Source organism: Limulus polyphemus, unplaced genomic scaffold, assembly GCF_000517525.1.
Source record: "Limulus polyphemus unplaced genomic scaffold, Limulus_polyphemus-2.1.2 Scaffold1032, whole genome shotgun sequence".
Classification (NCBI taxonomy): Eukaryota; Metazoa; Arthropoda; class Merostomata; order Xiphosura; family Limulidae; genus Limulus; species Limulus polyphemus.
In genome coordinates, this window is record NW_013666642.1 from 159289 (window position 1) to 178605 (window position 19317).

The window sequence follows — 19317 nt, forward strand, 5'->3', positions numbered from 1 at the left end:
AGTAGCCCTAGAGTTGGCGGTGGGTGGTGATAACTGACTGCCTTCCCTCTAGTCTTACACTGCTAAATTAGGGACGGCTAGCGTTGATAGCCCTCGTGTAGCTTTGCGCGAAATTCAAAAAACAAAACAAAACAAAACAAACACTGAATGAAACTGTTGTGTGGACTAAGGTGAACTGACATTTTTTTTTTTTCATTCATTAAAGTAATTCAAAACGTTGTTTTTTTTCATCTAAACTACATCTAAGATTTTGAAACAAAGAATACATAATATTTATTCGATTCAAATTGACTTAAATAAATTATAGTTCATTATAACTGGTTTTGTATGTATTACGTATTAGTTAATGACTTGCTCCATTCCCCTGTCTTACTGAAGTTCTTTAAAATTTCGTGATGAAGTGATCAGGAGAATAATAATTTTCTGAATTGAATCCACACACTTCTGAATATATAGTGTAAAAACACATCCCCATTAAAAGTTGGTATAACTGTTAGCGACACCTTCCAACAGATAAAGCTATACTGAGGTTTAATTGTAATATTAAGTAACCCCCTGATGGCTCAGCGGTAGGACTGATGAGCTATAACACTAAAATCTGGTTTCAATACCTGCGTTGGGCAGAGCATAGATAGTACAGACAGAATGTTACATAGTGCAAAACCATCAGAAAAGTTGTGTGTTTAGACATAATTTCTTTATGGTTCGGTCTTGTTGAGCTCAACGATTATGATCTTGTATAAATTACTCGACTATATTGATGCGCTAACAGTAGTTGTTGCTAGGCTTCTGTTCATTATGCGTCATTTCCCACCCTTAAAATAAGATTGTTCATTTATCATATTTATGTGATGTTTTATCTTTCTCCTTCCAGATATGAACTACGTGACTGGGGAAAAGAACAAGGTACGCTTTAAAAGCTAAATTCTGCTGCTTTTTACCCAGCGACACATTGAAAATGGTTACCCTGGAGAGTTCGAGTGCAGTGTCGAGTGGTTATTACACAGCTGTATATGTGTGCGTTTCTTTTCTTGTTGTGATGCTTGTTTGTTTATTATTTTATGTCCTGTGCTCCAGGCGTTACAAACTAAATTGGTTCGAGAAAACCAGTTTAATGGCAGCTGAAGAAAGAGGGAGAATTATACCATTAGAAATTAAGCAGGCTGGAAGCACTGAAAACGCATTCAAAATGACTCAGCGAATGAGCCCCATTTTAAGATCTCAGAGCAACGGGAGGCTAGAAAGCCCTTCGAAACAGAGTACAGGAGAGTTCTGGGTTCCACCAAGACTTCAGAGACAACTAACTATGTGTGACAAAGACTGTGAAATATGCGGTAAGTTGAACGCGGCTAAATGGGTCTCATGTAATTTATCGATGTGACTTGGTTATTTGTTTTAAAATTATAATGTGAATTTTGTTTAACCGTTTTTGGATACTTGCGCAGACCTAAACTAAAGACAATATGCTCATAGCCTTCTCTAATTTTGAACAGTTAGACTAGAGGAAAGACAAGCAGTCAAACAGTATCCACCGTCAACCCCTGGGCTATTCTTGTTCGATTGAATAGTGGGGTTCGATCGTCATTCTCATAGTGAAGCCATGATTACAAAGTGCAGAGCACGTTTTTGCGGCAACGGCGTCGAACCACGAATCCTCGGACCCGCAGTCCGGGCACGCTAACCCCCAGCCCTCACCAAGTCCCAATGTGACTTTATTAAGATGTGATTTTAACAAAGGCTGTTACTAAAATAGTGTGGTGCGGTTTGTTTCTGTGGTAAAACTCCGGATTTCGGAGCTGGCGAGCCGGGTTCGAATTCGTGCGATACCACAAAATATTCATCGCACTTAAACAGTTGGCTCGTTATAAAAGTGACAATAAATCTTTTAACGTGTACACCGGCCTCTGGTCAGTGGTTCAAAGTTGTTGACGGCTGCAGATAGCATTATTAAAGTTGCAATAAACACAAGTTACAAATAATATAACAGTGCGGGTGAAAAAAAAAAGATTATGTATTTTGTTTAGATCGACTAGAGCAGAACATCTTCAAAAGCGACATTATTTATAAAGACTACAATACTCCCTTTTGTAGAAGAAAATATCGATGCTATATCAGTAAAAGTTGTTAAATATTCAACACGTTATGAGACTAAATAAACTTTCAACCGCTACAGTCGAGAGCCCTATCGACGAAATGATGAGTGTTTCTAATGTTCATAACAAGAGATATGAAACCGGAATTTGAACTTTGATTTCTTGCAACCCAACTGCTGGTTCGATAAATGCAACAAGATGAGGTTAAGTTTCAGGATAGCGATAATCAGAGATTACAGTTTAGATGCTCTAGAAATTGGTTTATGTCTTTCATTGCTTATTATACAGATAAAACAAAACTATACATGTACTGAGAAGGGCTCTAAGTTTTTGTTTTGAATTTGTAAGCTAAAGTAGATAGACTATTTTTGATTCACAATGATCTTAATAGGCTTAGTAATACATCTAAGACTGTTAGGGTACCCTTCAGTATTGACGAATGGATAAGCTTATTGTGATATATTTTTCAGGTAAAACTGATATACGCAAAAGTATTAAATAGGGTCGACCAGGAAATTGGGGAGGAATCTGAAATTGAAAACTCGACTCTGTTTTCTCGTTGAAAAATAAAAAGACAATTTTGTTAAAATCAACATAATCATAATTGTGTACTTGCACAAACAAATAGACACTCCCTACTTCAGGAAAGTTGAATTGATCATCTTTCTATTTCTGAAGATAAATTTCTGGTAAGCTAGTCATAATCAGAAAGAAAGTAGAAATGAGAAAAAAAAGGCTGTTTCGATTTTAAAAGAAACCTACTATTCTTTCTTTTGCGAGGGTATTACCACGTTACGGTTGTTCTGTCTTATATCATTCACTGGCTGCAACACACAGGCATCATCAACTCGGCCAGCAAAGAACATTGCAGTCGTTGACCTTTCGAACACTTAAGCGAAGTAAATTATCACATTCCTTGGGCAGACTAGATATTAAATGCTATAGAAAACAAAGAAGCAAAAAAAGTAGAACAATGTAATATCAATAGTTCTCTGCAATGCAAATTTTAGCCAAAACTGCAATGGAACTAAATAAACGAAATTCAATATTTCTACGTTACAGGTAGAAAAAAAATATGATATACCTGTATATCACAGTACACGTCAGTTATAGAAATTTAGTAATTTGATTTTATAGCTCAGAAAATATTAATGATATGGAAGAGAGAGAGAGAGAGAGAGAAAGAAATGATTGAAGCATAAATGAAAACAGGGGTGTGAAGCTTTTTTATAGGTGTATGACTGTTGTTGAACAATAGCTTATTAAGATTTATTTACCGAAGTTTGGTTCGTTTGTTTGTAATTAAGTACAAAGCTACACAATGAGCTATTAATACTCTGACCACCACTGATATCGAAACCCGGTTTCTAGCGTTGTAAGTTCTCTGCCATACCGCTGTGTTACTGAGGGGCCCGAAGTTGGGAGTTCAACAAGTAAGAGATCAATCTTATTTAAGAGCATTGTTTTCAGTTTAGGTTTACTTATAGTGGGAAGGTGCGTGTATGCCTATAAAAGTGCTAAAACCATTACAAGAATGGTTTCTTGTTTGAAAGTTGTGATTTATTCACGTATAAATGTTGAAATATTCACACTCAAAACAAGAAGAATTTGGGAATTTGGAACAATAGTAATTTCTAATATATTTTTAATTATCAGGAGTAAGAAATGTTTGTCCTGTTAATCTATAGATGAAATTTTGGTTTTAACAAAATTAATAATAAATTTGAAGAACTACTCCTGTAAAATCATTTCGACCTTCTAGTTATATTTTTCGAGGAGCTATTGAGATAGTTAACCCGCGACCCTCATATTGGGAGTCGAGCGCCTTATCCACCTGGCCATGCCGGGCCTACGAATATCGAAACCAGGTTTCTAGCTTTGTAAGTCTGCAAACATAATAGCCTTTCTACAACGTTGAAGGTATGCATAAAAGATGTGGAGCGAGTTTATTATTAACCTTTCGTGCTTTCTTTTTTGATTTCGAGAAAATGTCTCGAAGTCAAGAAAAATGGTAAAAGAAGTTCATAATAAACTTAGTTCACATGTTAAACATACATAAAAGATGAAAGAATAAGAAATTGGAAGGAGTAATGCGTGATAAAAACAAGTATAATCTGACTAAGGAACACCCAAGAGAACATAGTTACACGTGATATAAGATTAGGCATCCGTAATTTGCCACACGAGTGAAAATGAAAAAAATAGAACAACCCAGAGGCGAACACATACCCTAGAAATATGAAAGTGTAGTGACGGGAGTTTGGGGGTGGAAAAAATCTCTTAAAAATTGAAAGTTTCAAGTGTTTGTTTGTTTTGAATTTCGCGCAAAGCTACACAAAGCTTATGGCTCGTGATCCCGTGGCCGCAAACACCTGCTCCGCGCTTTGGGGCCGTGAATGATTTATAAGAAAGATTTTGTTTGTTTGTTTTTGAATTTCGCGCAAAGCTACACGAGGGCTATCTGCGCTAGCCGTCCTTAATTTAGCAGTGTAAGACTAGAGGGAAGGCAGTCAGTTATCACCACCCACCGCCAACTCTAGGGCTACTCTTTTACCAACGAATAATGGGATTGACCGTCACATTATAACGCCTCCACGGCTGAAAGGGCGAGCATGTTTGGTGTGACGGGGATTCGAGCATGTGACCCGCAGATTGCGAGTCGAGCGCCCTAACCACCTGGCTATGCCGGGCCAGCTTCAAGTGAAAGAGAAGAGAGGAACTTTTGAACACAAGAAGTGAGGATACGGACAACAGTCTTGCCATGTGTTTTAAGGATATATAGTAAATACAGCTGTGCATATCTAAACAAAAAGAGCTATTTTTCTTTTTTACACGCAATTAAATAAATTATTTTAAAAATTGATATAGCTAAAAATATCAGAGTACTGGAAACCATACACTGCACCAGAAATATGACACAGAGTTTATAAATCCTCTCTCACGTGCAAAATTAAATTAATAGATGCACCTCTCATTGACTTCTGTGCCTCTATGCCAGCTATCAGAAGTAGTAGCCTACATACAAATGATGTATGTACTTTGGGAAGCATGTAAAGAGAAGGGGGAACAACATCGATTTCAATATGTTTTGCAAAAGTCTCCATTTGTGAAGATTGAACGACTGAGCAATAGTTCGTAAACAGAGTAATCATCTCAGAACATTTGGTAGTGGAAGAAGGGGCTGTAAGGCCTAAGCACTCATCCTTGTATCCAGTGTTACTTTGAGATTTTGAAGTAGTTGGAACTCTTTTCTGTGATCCGCTCTGTTATTCCAATCAGGAGCTAATGACTTGAATCCTCAAGTGGCGGAACTTCGTTCTTGACCGATTCTTCCAGTTTAATCAGTATATCCCTACCATATACCGTGTATATTTCACTATATATTCCAACCTCATATAGATGAAAAAAATAAAGATCCAAGTTGAAAGTTGACTGTTTCGTAAAAATAGTAAAAAAAATCGTCGATTATTATCAAGAAAAGAAAATATTACTTCTGCTCAAAAAAAAAATGTTGTAGAAAACTTCATATCACTGAACTGAAATGATTTAAGTAAGTATTGCAATTTTAATTAAAATGTGCTCCACATGTTTCATTATTTTTAGGTGCTATGAAAAAAATCACACTCCAGTCAGAGTTTTCCTTTATAGAATAATAATAATAATAATAAACACTACTTGATGATCCTAAACTTATAAGGGAAAGCAATTTCCTCTGAAATTGAAAACAACGTAGTTTATTGTCTCACCTTCCAATTCAAACAGTGATCTAAGCTATAAAAAAAAGTCAATGAAATAGTCAAACAAGCAAAATATAAGATAGTCGAGAAAAGGCACATCAAGAGACATAATGAGGTCCGTTAAATGATCAGGCAGACTTGTAGCCCGTTAAATAATCAGGCAGACTTGTAGCCCGTTAAATAATCAGACAGACTTGTAGCCCGTTAAATAATCAGGCAGACTTGTAGCCCGTTAAATGATCAGGCAGACTTGTAGCCCGTTAAATGATCAGGCAGACTTGTAGCCCGTTAAATGATCAGGCAGACTTGTAGCCCGTTAAATAATCAGGCAGACTTGTAGCCCGTTAAATCATATTATTCACGTTTTTCTTCTTTAGTTAGTCGAATACTGTAGGTTTGCTTGTTTGCAATTAAGCACAAAGCTACACAATGGGCTATCTGTGCTCTGCCCACCACGGGTATGGAAACCCAGTTTTTAGTGTTGTAAGTCCGAAGATAAAGCGCTGTGCCACTGGGGGGGGGGGCTGTACTGTAGATATATAGCCTTCTGTGGGTTTACGCAAAATGACATAAGGCATGTGAATGCTACAAATCATTCACTCAAAATAAATAAATAAAGAAAAAAAAATAAAGAAAATAATTCAGGTAGCAAAGCAGCCTAGAATACGTACTTTACGTCTAGGTAACAAAAAATAGGCAATAAAAAATTCAAAATAACGCATATAAAAAAAAAAAAAACACGACCTATTCGGTTGTACGTGTACACGAAGTGACCAGACTTCCGGGATCGTACATAGTATGGCACTCTCAAAGGAGCATGTTCAAATCAACAGGGACAGTATGTTATGGATAATAGCTACACGAATTGATGCAGTTGTTATCGTTGTGAAATGCAGGAATTAAAATTGTGAGCAATGTGATACAGTTCAACTAGAACCAGTCACTAACCTAGACCTTCAGCCCTTTTAAATATCGTTTGTTTGTTTATTGAATTTCACGCAGAGATACACGAGGGGTATCTGCGCTAGCCATCGTTAATTTTGAAGTTATAGACTAAAGAGAAGGTAGCTGGTCAACACCACCCAATGTCAGCTCTTGGATTACTCTTTTACTAACGAATAGGAGGATTAGCCGTCACATTATAACGCCCATTAACAGAGTGAAGAGCGAGCAATTGGACTTCAATCTGTTATGGTAACTGTAGGCCTGGAGTGTATCAGAAAGTCGAAGGCTCAAGTCGCGTTGTCACTGAACACGTCCCACACTTTCAGCTGAAAGTGAGTTCTAAGAGTGACAGCCAATCTCGTTCTTTAGTTCAAAGCTGGCGGTAGGCGCTGCTTAATAGCTGCCGTTCCTCTGGTCTCTAGATCAAATTATGGTTTGGTATACCCGACCTAGCTGTTTAGCTCACATATAGCATAAGGTGTTATTCATTTTGAAATTACCAGTACTTGTGGTAATTGTATTCTTTCTTTTTTTCTACTAATTTAATTTAGAAGAAAGTCTACCGGTGACATCTAGTACACCCTTAGTTATCAAAGTGTCACCTTTTACTCCAACCCAGACTGGACAAGAGTCAGCTGAAAATGGCGTTTCTACCGTGTACAAGTATGCACAGCCATCCGTGGGGTCATCGATTTCTAAGCCACGGTTCACCTCGATGTATTCCAAACTGGACCATAATAAAATCGATGCTGCTTTGTACCAAGAAGGGGTAAGATATTAAATATTTCATGTTTGCATGCTGAAAGCAAAAAGGAATGAGTTTTCAATAAAGTTTTCGAAAGCGAATAAAAAAAAGGTAGTTTGTTTGTTTTTGAATTTTGCGCAAAGCTACACGAGGGCTATCTGCGCTAGCCGTCCCTGATCTAGCAGTGTAAGACCAGAGGGTCATCACCACCCACCGCCAACTCTTGGGGTACTCTTTTTACCAACGAATAGTGGAATTGACCGTAACATTATAACGCCCCCACGGTTGAAAGAGCGAGCATTTTTGGTGGGACGGGGATTCGAACCCGCGACCCTCAGATTGCGAGTCGAGCGCTCTAACCACATGCAGGGCAAAAATGAAAAAAAAAACAGTGTAGATTTAAAAGCGCTATTTTAGGATTGTGTTTTGAACGACTTAGCAGATACAAGTTTTATGCACAAATAAAATAAAATGTCCAAAAAGCTACATTAACTTTTGGAAGAAATGACAAATGGTTTTAAAGCGTAAGTGTTATTCGGGAACGAAAAATGTATTGAAGTGTATTAAGTTGTATAAAGTGTATTAAGCTTTCATAATATTTCGACTTACACTTTTGCTGTTGTAAATTCTCCAAAAATGAGTAAAATTGGTACGTATACACATATAATGATATACATTTTTTTTTCAAAATCTAGCACAATTTATGACCAATTTTCAAAAGTTGCTAAAACTAGAAAAAAGGTAAAATTAAATCATAGATATTACATAATTAACAAAATGTTACTGGGTCGATTAAAGTTAAGCTTAAGACCAGGATTATAACATTATAATTCATATATTTGTGTGTGTGTGTAGCTTTACACAAAAGACAATAAATCTTTATAAAAATATATAAAAAGTTGTTATATATATAAAACTGTCTTAACACTCTGGCTATCGAAACCCGGATTCTAGCGTTGTAAGTCCTCAGACATACTACTGTGCCACTGGCGGGCTTCTGGGATCTTATCACACATGCGCAAATTTCTGTTCATATTGAAAATTCCAGTTTATATTTATAGAACGAATTTTTCAGGAAGTCACTAAGGCCCATTTTTATATGATATATAAAAAAAAGGGTTTTCTGTTCACATTATGAAGGTTATGTAAACTATAACAATTCGCTAAAACAAGTATATATAATAATAAACATGAAACTTGTCTGTGTCAAGTGGCTTCTAAATTCCAGTTTAATTCACATCAGGCCTGGCATGGCCAGGTGGCTAGGGCACTCGATTGGCAATCTGAAGGTTCGAATCTCCGGCCCACCAAACATGCTCTCCCTTTCAGCCGTGGGGGCGTTATAATGTGATGGTCAACCCCACTATACCATTAGTAGAAGAGTATTCCGAGAGTTGTCGGTGGGTGGTGATGACTAACTGCCTTCCATTTAGTCTTCCACTGCTAAATTAGGGACGGCTAGCGCAGATAGCCCTCGTGTAGCTAGAGGGAGCAAATGTACCCATCCTTAGTTGGTACTTTCTGTTGTGGAGAGTAAGGAAAACATATTAGATCGTGTTGACATTTCTTACTTAAGTCCTGCACTTTAGTAATTATAATAACACACTACACAAGCAAAAATGAATTAATTGTTGTATGTATTACCTGAAGAATAAACGTAAAGATAAATATCCAAATATCTAACTATATTTCTTTAGAAAAGTCAGTGTTTCTCAACGATTTTTCAGAACTTGTAATCGAAGGTGTATCTTCTTTTCCTTCTGAGTTATAAAAGGTAACACCTCAAACATCCTGAATCATTATTACTGTCGCCCTCTATAATCCTCATTTCAGAGAAAATCTAATTTCTCGGTAATGTTGCAGTAATATTTATTGTGTAATTCTGATTAAATAAAGCGGTCCTCGTTTTGATGTTACATATATATATATACAAGGTGTTCGAGTGTCAGAAACAAATATACAAGAACAGAATTGTTATTTTGAGGTGTGTGCGTGGAACAACTAGGACAACATGATATATATATTTTTAACACGATAGTTTACTGAGAAGACATGCTACAGAGAATAGTAGGAGGTAAGGAACTGTAGCACCTTCTGGCCAACACATTAACCTAGCTATATATATATATTGTTATATTTCATAATCATAATTGTTTTCACTATCCATGATACTGTTTTTAGTACGTCGTTTGCAGGATATTCACCATTACCTGCTCATATCTTTACATCCGTTTTTCATTAATTGTGCACGGTAGCTCTGTACGAAGTGATCCCCAAACGACCGCCAAACGTGGCGCAATTCACAGTTGACGGGCGTAAAGAAATAAGGTCGTGTTTAATATACACATTTAGCCCAGTTTAAATATCCTACGCACAATGTTCTGTGTACACTAAAACACGTATTCAGAACGTATATGCCGAGTGGTTAGTGTGTCGGAATATGGCGCTAAATGTCCCTGGTTCGTGTCCCGTTACCACACTTTGGGGTCGTGGGTACGTTACAAGAGTGGCATTTTGGAAAAAAAGATAATATAAAAGGTTCCTTTCGTCTGCGATTGAAAAGTAGTTAGACTTGCATGTAACGAACTTTACAAACTTAAAAGCGCTTCAAACTGACAAAATATTGCTTTTTAAATATTCTGGTTTGGTCATCAGATAAGGTTTTTTTGTTTGTGTGCTAATTTTTCGCGCAAAGCTACTCGAGCGCTATCTGCGCTAGCCGTTCCTGATTTTGAAGTGACAGACTAGATGGAAGACAGCTAGTCAAGGCCATTCAACACTAATCTCTGGCTAATCTAATCAAGTAGTGGGATTTGTCAGTCACTCCTATAACACATCCACGGCAAGTGGTCGACCCCATCCACTACCCGCTCTTGGGCTATTTGCTCTTTACTAATGAATAGTGGGATTGGTTGTCACATTATAATGCCTCACGAATGAAAGAGCGAGTATGTTCGGTGACGGGATTCGATTCCGCGACGCTCAGATTGGGAGTCGAATTCTTTAATAACTACACCATGTCATGTCCCATTAAGTTAAGACAAAGAGTGAAATTTTTATTAATTTTGAGTCATGAGTTTAAACGAAATTTTTTTTTGGTTAATAAAGCCCGTTGCGTGGCTTTGCGCTTAACAACAACAAACAAACGTGCTAGAATTATCTGTACATACAGAAACTGCCAGGGGTGTTTAACACTAAGTCTGGTACTCACTAATATAACCATAAGGTGTTCTGGAAGTCTGTTTAACTGTGTGTTGGATTACAGGCTGAACTGTTTGTGTCAGGACTTAAGAACAAAACTGGACCAATGAAATGTAATATTTCCACCATTTCTGAATTATTTGTATCTTCTGACCACTCAATTCATTGAGAAGATTACGTCATCCTAGATTCAGCGAAAAAAAAGCATATTTCAACCACTGTTAACTAAACCTTGTATCCAGCTATTCGCAGGAAAACAAGATGCCATCCAGACCCCTTACGATTGCTTACTTTAGCTTGAGAACTGAACTAAAATGTGTAAGTTGTTTGTTTGTCGTTAAGCTGAACAACGGGCTATCTGTGCTCTGCCCATCACGGGTATCGAAACCCAGTTTTAGTGTCATAAGCCTTTAGACTTATCACTGAGTCACTGGGGGCATATGAGGATTGAATAATACAAAACAACTGAACTTATGAAATGTAATATTTACACCATTTATAAATAATCCCTATCTTCTGACCAATCATTTCAATGAGAAGATTACGTCATCCTAGTCTTATCGAACTAGCTGAAGAAAAGACAAATAAGAAAAGACATATGATCGCAACTAAAATAAAAACGAATTAAATCTTGTACTCAGCTATTATAACTTTTCATTAGCTTGATAATATTTTATCTCCGAGATCTCGTGTTATCTTGTAAGCAGTAACGGTCTCCAAAACATTCTTAGAAATGTCTGCTTCTCCATTACCGTTTGAGAAACTAAAACAGTCCTCAACTCGAGCTATCCTTTCGTTTATAGCACATGACGTCATCAGTTATATCTGACGTAAATGTCGAGCTTTTAAGTGACGTTCGTCAAGATTGTGAAGAGCTTTGTACTTCCCGTGTGACTATTTTTTGAGACCTTTTTATTAGATATTCCAGTTCAGAATTGATAACAAACAAACAAAAAACGTTAAGAAAACGTCACTGAATTCTAATAACCACTGTTCCTTTATAGCTAGTCAAATACACTTTCCTTCTACACATGACAAACCGAGAACTAAAATTCAGTTCTACAAACACGCATTTACAATGAAACTCTCTCAAACTTTTTTTCGTGACGTTTCTGTCTTACCGTTCATGATCCCCCTCTCTCTCTTAAATGATGGTCTTCCTGAATTCAACTTCCTCTATTTAAATTGTTCAGCCTACTGAGTTCTTGTTGTAGAACAGTCGTCCATTTTTGCGTTTCTAAATACACTCAAAGAACCCAATCAAGAAGAAGCAAATTCATCCAGAAATTTCTTCGCTTGACTTCTTAAGCCAGGCTACCAGACTCCCAATATGTTATAAAGTGACTCAAATTGATTTGCCACTTTCGGTGCTATCTCTTCCACTTCTGAGATCTTCACAAAGATTTCATTTCTACCAGTGCGTCATGATTAAGGTTGCATCTCCATTAGTGTTATCTATTCCCTTGTTTACTGGTAACTACTGCTCACTACTAGAAGACAGTTTGTTTCCTTATGTTATTTGCATAACTTAATTTTTGAACAAATATTTCCTGTCTGCATATTTTCATCCCTGGTTAGTGTTCATGTCGACTCCATTCTAATTTATTTAAATGTTACTGCCCCCCCCCCCCAGTGGCACAGCGGCACGTCTGCGGACTTACGCCGCTATAAACCGGGTTTCGATACCCGTGGTGGGCAGAGCACAGATAGCCCATTGTGTAGCTTTGTGCTTAATTAGAAACAAACAAAAAAATTATAGTTAATGCTTAAATGTTTATTTTAAATTTATTTTATTAGTTTTTACTTCAGCTGACTTTATTTTGTTGTTTTTCTTTTCGTTGAACCCTAACTATGTTCTTAAGTTGTAGGGTTAGAGAGATGTACTTATTTCGTTGCTTCTGGTTTCATTTTGAAATTCTTTTCACAGTAAAACAAACTCACACTAGACCCGAAGAAGGCCTCAGCATGTAGTCTAAAACGTCCTCAACATAACACTTCAGGCGATGCTGTCTCTAAATTATATTCATATACCGTGTTATTAGCTGAATGAACGTAAAAAATAAACTTCACGTTTGGAACAAAATATTAACACAAACACTAAGAAACTAAAACCAAGGAAGTGTCGAAACTAGTTAGTATTTTGTTCCAAAAATGTATATTATGTTTCGCGTTTATGTGTGTGTGTAACCCTGCTGTTAAGTATTTATGGCAAAATATCGATACATCTTCAAATTTATAACTAGAAATTGCATAGTTTTGCAAGTAAAAAAGCAATACAGTTATATATGTCTAAAAGGTTTAAAAATTTATAATTTAAGTGATACTGGTTTACATACACAGACTAGTGTGTGTGGGTGTGCTTTTTACAGCAAAGCCACACGGGCTATCTGCTATGTCCACCGAGGGGAATCGAAAGCCTAATTTTAGCGTTGTAAATCCACAGACTTACCGCTGTCCCATCGGGGGACTTCACACACACATAAAGAATTTACTTCAAGAAGAATACCAAAGAGAAAATGTAAAACAATAATTTTTCTCAAATTCTGTACATTTACCGATTTCGTACTTTCAGGTCTACCAAGGGCATCCGCGTAAAAGAAATCCGAAGTGAAGGACAACACACCATGGAAGACAGAAACAATTATGTTTAAGGATCATTTCATGGTTTCTAGTTTATTTAGGCTGTACATATTCCTATCGGGAATTTACCAATGTAAATATAACAAATTGCTATTTATTACTGGTAATAAATTACATAGAGATTTAGAAATATGTTTTATTTCTTACTGGCAGTCAGGAAACTTACTTTTATAGCTTCTACATATAGTAAGTAAATATAAGTGAATATAAATATACAGTAGGTGTCTGTGACTTGTTGGCGATATATTCAAAAATCAACGAATAGCACTCATTCCACTTGTTTTCAAAATAATAAATATTTTCGGAACTAAATAAACGTATCTACAACAAATTATTTATACTATGGAGATCATAGTTGTATTTTAAACACTATATAGTTCTCTTCTTCTTTCAAAAGTCAACTTAGGCCTTTTTTTTCAATTGCTTTAGAATTTCAGTTGACAAGCCGAACTACTTTTCTCTATTACTATCGCCAAACTATCCGAGTATAGTTCACTTACTTTATCGTCGAGTTACCAAAATAGTACCCTATACTTCTAAAATCGTCTGCTCTTTTTTCTCTCTTTATATTTCTGAGGTTCGTCTGTCTATTTGTCAAAGTCCACTGAGGATAGTTCAATTACTTTAGAACTCTCTTTGACAAAGTAAACTATTCTTCTTATCTCTTTCAACATCGTTAGTCTCACTATAATATATCAACCGTTAGGCATATATTAATCGTTAGGCCTTTCATTCCTACGACGATTAACTTTGCGTTTAAGGTTTGTTTGGCCAATTTCCTTCTGGTACTTTACTTCTCGTCTGCTCTGTCTTTGTCTGTCTGTCTACTTTTCCCAATCATCTCACATAATTTATACTGTTACGCCTCCAATCGTTAGTTAATTTTCCGCAAATTATTTCCTACTAAACTTTAGCGACACAAGTCCTTTCTTAAATAAAACTGGTTTATTCTTTCCGAATACAACTTTACGATACACTTAATTTCAACAGTGCTCTATAACAAACGCTATAACTCACGTCTCACGTGACCAACAATATTCTCCGCATACATTCAATTACTCATTACCTCCCAGTCGCTTCGTGGCCGGTCTTATATATACAAGACTGCATTATATCTAGAAGGATCACGAGATTTAAGGAAAAGACATGAATGTTCGAGAATGACGTGGCGTGATACTAGTCACGTGACCTCGATGTCGTAACAATACGTTTATTACTTAATCGTGTGCTCGTTATATCCTCGACATCAATAAATTTCACCCGACGTTAGATAATCTCTAAATCATTGAGTTATAAACACAACGTACGACTCTTACCGAGTTACGTAAGTAAACTTGTCATAACATTTACTTTAAAATAATTATTTTTGACTTTCTTGTTACTATACAATAATAAAATGTTCACTCAAAAAATAAATAAATTAATAATATCTGCACTAAATAGTCTTTTATATCTTGACACAATGTATTACTTTCTCCCTTCCTCTCTCTCGGTTTAATGTTTTCTCTCCCATCTCCCATCTTCATTCCCCTCTTTTTTTCATCTCGTTGAAATCCCGTTTTTTATATTCCTTTCTCAAGCTGAACTAAACCCTTTCTTTATGACCTTGCAAATATTTCACATATGTCGAATTATAACATTTCATAACCTGCAATCTGGTAGAACTTAGAAAGGCGACCGCTATCTTCAATAATTTTATATTGACTTAGAGTGCTTTAATAGCCTAATTCCTTAGAGACTAGCCAAAAGCAGGGCCTCTTTCTCACCTCTCTCGACTTCATTTGATGCTCCTTACACCTAACTTCATAACACTTTCTGTTTGCCTCATTGTTTTTGCTTCATTTTTTCATTGGATGTTTACGTGGGCCGGCGAAAATATTTCCACATACCTGTGTTGGTCCGTGGAACAGTGTTTTTGAATCACTGATGTAGAATATCAGCTGGTGCCATACATTCCGGACTTTTATATCACTGAACCACTCCAAATTGACGTTCGTTGAATATACAAAACTGTTTTTTTTTCTTCCAAAAAAGGAAAATTTTAAATAACCAAGTTTCTACATCTTCAGATTGAATTGAGCTGTATGCGCTTGTTGATAATTTCATATTTCTAGACTTACTAAATGTGAGATACTACTTTTATCTAAACGTTCAGTTGGGCTTCTATGTATTTTGATCTCCAATTTGTTTCGTTTTGCAGGCTGAGAAAATAGAACAAAGCCATCTCTAGATTGCATATGTATACACCTACGGTATATAAGGATATATGTTTGTTCATTTTATAAATGTATTATATTTTACCTTCAGAGTTTGGTTTATGAACTTATTCATTTTATGCACTATATAAAATATTATGCTGCTTTGTGTATGAAGTTTGGTCCAGGAAAATGTTTACTATGTTGGTTCCTAGCTTATCTAAGCTCCTTATTTTCTGCCTGACGAAGACGAAAAGGATATTAAAGCTCTTACTCCACTGTCACATACTCAGTGGTGACTCAGCTTATCTTCATTCTCAGTTGTGACGATAATTCATATTTCAGGATTTGGTGACATATTCTGCCTTCGAGGATGGAAACACTACTGTCTCACGAAAAATATCACGTGTATTGTTATTATTTCCATACTAGCTGCTACATTTAGCTTTCAACCCAGTGTCAGACTTAACGTTAAAGGCAAGCAAGATAAGAATTACTTGAGACTTCGCTCTATTCCAATATTTGTTATTGTCATTATCGTAACTGCATAATCCCTTAAAATAACAGTGAGGTATCTAATATGGCATTAATTAAAAAAACACTGTTTGGGGAGGGGCAAGTCCTCCTAAGCTCCTTCATGGTGCGCAATTGATTCAACAAATTTCATACCAAGCTTATACTAGTTTTCTTCAGCAGCGATTCAACTTTTTTTTTGTTTCCTGCAGAATAAACTTTACTCTATGGAAAAATAACAGTAGTCAACATCACCTCGCATGGAAGTAATTACTTGCTAACGAATCTTGTCGTGTAGTTAGGATAAGTCATTAGCTAAACTTTGCTTCACTCCTTTCTCTCGCCGTCTAATTCTTTTAGTTTCTCTGTGATATCGAATTTAGACGAACACTGCAAGAGTTTATTACAAAACACACTCAACCTTAAAAATAAAAGTCTTTTGTTCAAACAGGGAAAATGACAATAATGATTTATTAAAAATACCGTACTTCATATTTCGTGTCTAACTATAAGAGATAAAAGTGAAAGATCAATGCGAGTATAAAATTTTTGCCATTAAGTGCTTGCCAATTCAGGGGTGACTGCTGCCCTGGGGTTAGCATGCTGGACTGTGGATCTGCGGTTCCATGGTTCGTGTCCCGTTATCGCCGAAACAAATACGTGCTCCGAACTTTGGAACCTTGGGTGCTTTATGAGAGTAATGGGCAGATCCACTATCTGGTTTGACAATAGTAGTCCAAGAATTGACGGTGGGTGGCGTTGACTAGCTGCCTTCCCTCTATTCTATCACTTAAAAATTTGGGACGGCTAGTGCAGATAGTTCTCGAGTAGCTTTGCGCGAAATTCAACAAACAATTGGTTTGATTTGTTTTCAATTTCGCTCAAAGCTACACGAAGGCTATCTGCGCTAGCCGTCCCTAATTTAGCAGTGAAAGAGTAAAGGGAAGCCAGCTAGTCATCACCACCCACCGCTAACTTTTGAGGTACTATTTTACCAACGAATAGTGGGATTGACCGTCACGTTATAACGCCCTCACGGCTGAAATGGCGAGCATGTTTGGTGGGGCGGGGATTCGAACCCGCGACACTCAGATCGCAAAAATAACCTTACGGTAATTTAACCAATGTTTGTAGTACCATGAACGAAAGGAAGGTGTCTTTATTGTTTTTAATTTGTTTGTTTGTAATTAAGGAAAAAGCTGCACAATGGGCTATCTGTGCTCTGCCCACTACGGGTATCGAAAGCCGGTTTCTAGCGTTGTTAATCCACAGACATACCGCTGTGCCACTGCGGGGCTTGGGTTTTTAGCTACTACCTTAGTTTTATACTGCTGTATCGCATATTGTAACTGATATCGTTGCATCACTACAACCATACTTGTACATGTATAATTATTTACATCAGATTTACCTCTCAAATATTCTCCCAGGAAACTAGGAGATAACAATTATATCTTTAACATTTGATGAAAATTCATCCTAAAGTTATTCACATTTTGAATAAGGGTTTGAATTCGCTGGTCGTTATGATCAAGTGGGTTAGCCGTACATTTAAGGACTTACAACGCTAAAATAAGGGATTCAATTCTCCGTGGTGAACATTGAACAGACAGCCCACCATGTGGCTTTGCGCTAAAACAAACACACAATTTGCTATGGCAACCGAGGTGACTCATATTTGGCCATCATGTTTCAGTTTTTAAACTGTTTTAGTCAAGAAGGACTAGAACAACCTCGGATAATCCATTTGTTGTTATGGCAACTTAGATGACTTAACTTTTGAGTTTACAATCATCCATGTTTCGATTTTGAAACCCGTTTAGTCAAAAAGAACATGTTCACCAGAATTATTTCTTTGGCTTTTGCTTTCTGCCTTTTGGTGAAATTTAAGTTCTTCTAAAGAGTATCTGAGCAAACGTTGGTAAAGTACATCATTTTGATTTGATTTTTCAATTAAGTTTAAATAATGTGTATCATTTGGTACGAAAATTTTGAGTCATTTTGAAAAGGGTTCCCTTTCTTTTATAGATTAACAAATCTGAACTTTATAGATTAATCTAATTAATCTAATAAACTTTAATCTAATTTTATAGATTAACAAATCTATTGTTTTGTTAAAAAATTTATCCTTCATTCATTTTCTATTATCTTTTTCATTTTGATGTTATATTCTCACTATGTTTTAGGATTTACACAGCCCTCTGGTGGCTCAGCGCAGCGGTAAGTCTATGGAAATATAACACAAAACTGATCTGATGGTGTGAGGGAGTGGTTTGGATTTTGGTGATAGCATGCCAGGTTCGAATCCGTGTTAAATCACAAAATATTTTCTCTACACTTTAAGATGTGGGTGCGTTATAAAAGTGCCAGTCAAATCATTAGCGCGAATGGTAGGTGGTAAGGTGCTGCCGACTGGGTGTTTTGCCTCTGGTTAGTAGTTCAAAATTAAGGATTGCAGCAGGTATCCTTAATGGTTTTGCCATAAATACAAAATACAATTAACGACGTGAGAGGAAATTAGACGTAAAAAGGCGAATTATTTTATCAAAATGTATACGCGCCGATTTCAATTAAATGTAAATTCAAATTAGCTCGTTTTCAGACGAATTTATATTTATTTATTTAGTTTGCATTAACTGTTTTAAAAGCATATAGTTATATTTCTCACACTAGGAAGCGACACAAGTTGCCCCCTAGTGGCACAGCGGTATGTCTGCAGACTTACAATGCTAGAATCCGGGTTTCGATATCCGTGGTGGGCGGAGCACAGATAGCCTATTTTATAACTTTGTGTTTAATTACAAATAAACAAACAAAAGCGCCACAAGTTTTGACGCCCCCCCCCCTTTCTGAGTAAATCGCATCAGTGGTAAACCCACCAAATAGAATTCAAAAACTGATTAATTAAAACAAAATTGATTCAATATACATTTGTTTCATTTACATTTTGAAATTGTGTAGTTTTAAACTATAATTTGGCATTAAAACTTTATATTTCATTATTTTTCTTCAAGGAGAAATTTTGCTTACGATTTTTTGAGTTGATAAAGATGGATACCTGACGTATTTATAGTAATTAAAGGCTGTTCTTATGTGGTGATATTAGTATTATGGATACCTGACATATTTATAGTCTGCGGGTCGAGGGTTCGATGCCCCGTCCCACCAAACATGCTCGCTCTTTCAGCCGTGGGGGCGTTATAATGTTATGGGCAATCCCACTATTCGTTGGTAAAAGAGTAGCCCAA

At 36.4% G+C, this 19317-nt stretch overlaps 1 protein-coding gene across 2 annotated transcripts in view; it reads left to right on the forward strand.

Annotated features, from left to right (window-relative positions):
* Positions 1–19317, forward strand: part of LOC106461792 (synaptotagmin-1-like) — a 91066-nt gene that overhangs the window by 26213 nt on the left and 45536 nt on the right. The window contains exons 2-3 of one of the 2 annotated variants that reach the window (XM_013921648.2): positions 875–1334; positions 7327–7544. In XM_013921648.2, coding sequence (XP_013777102.1) covers positions 959–1334; positions 7327–7544 — 594 coding nt within the window. In that variant the 5' untranslated portion in view covers positions 875–958. The remainder of the gene's footprint in view (positions 1–874; positions 1335–7326; positions 7545–19317) is intronic. The other variant, XM_022388863.1, reaches the window with a different exon arrangement.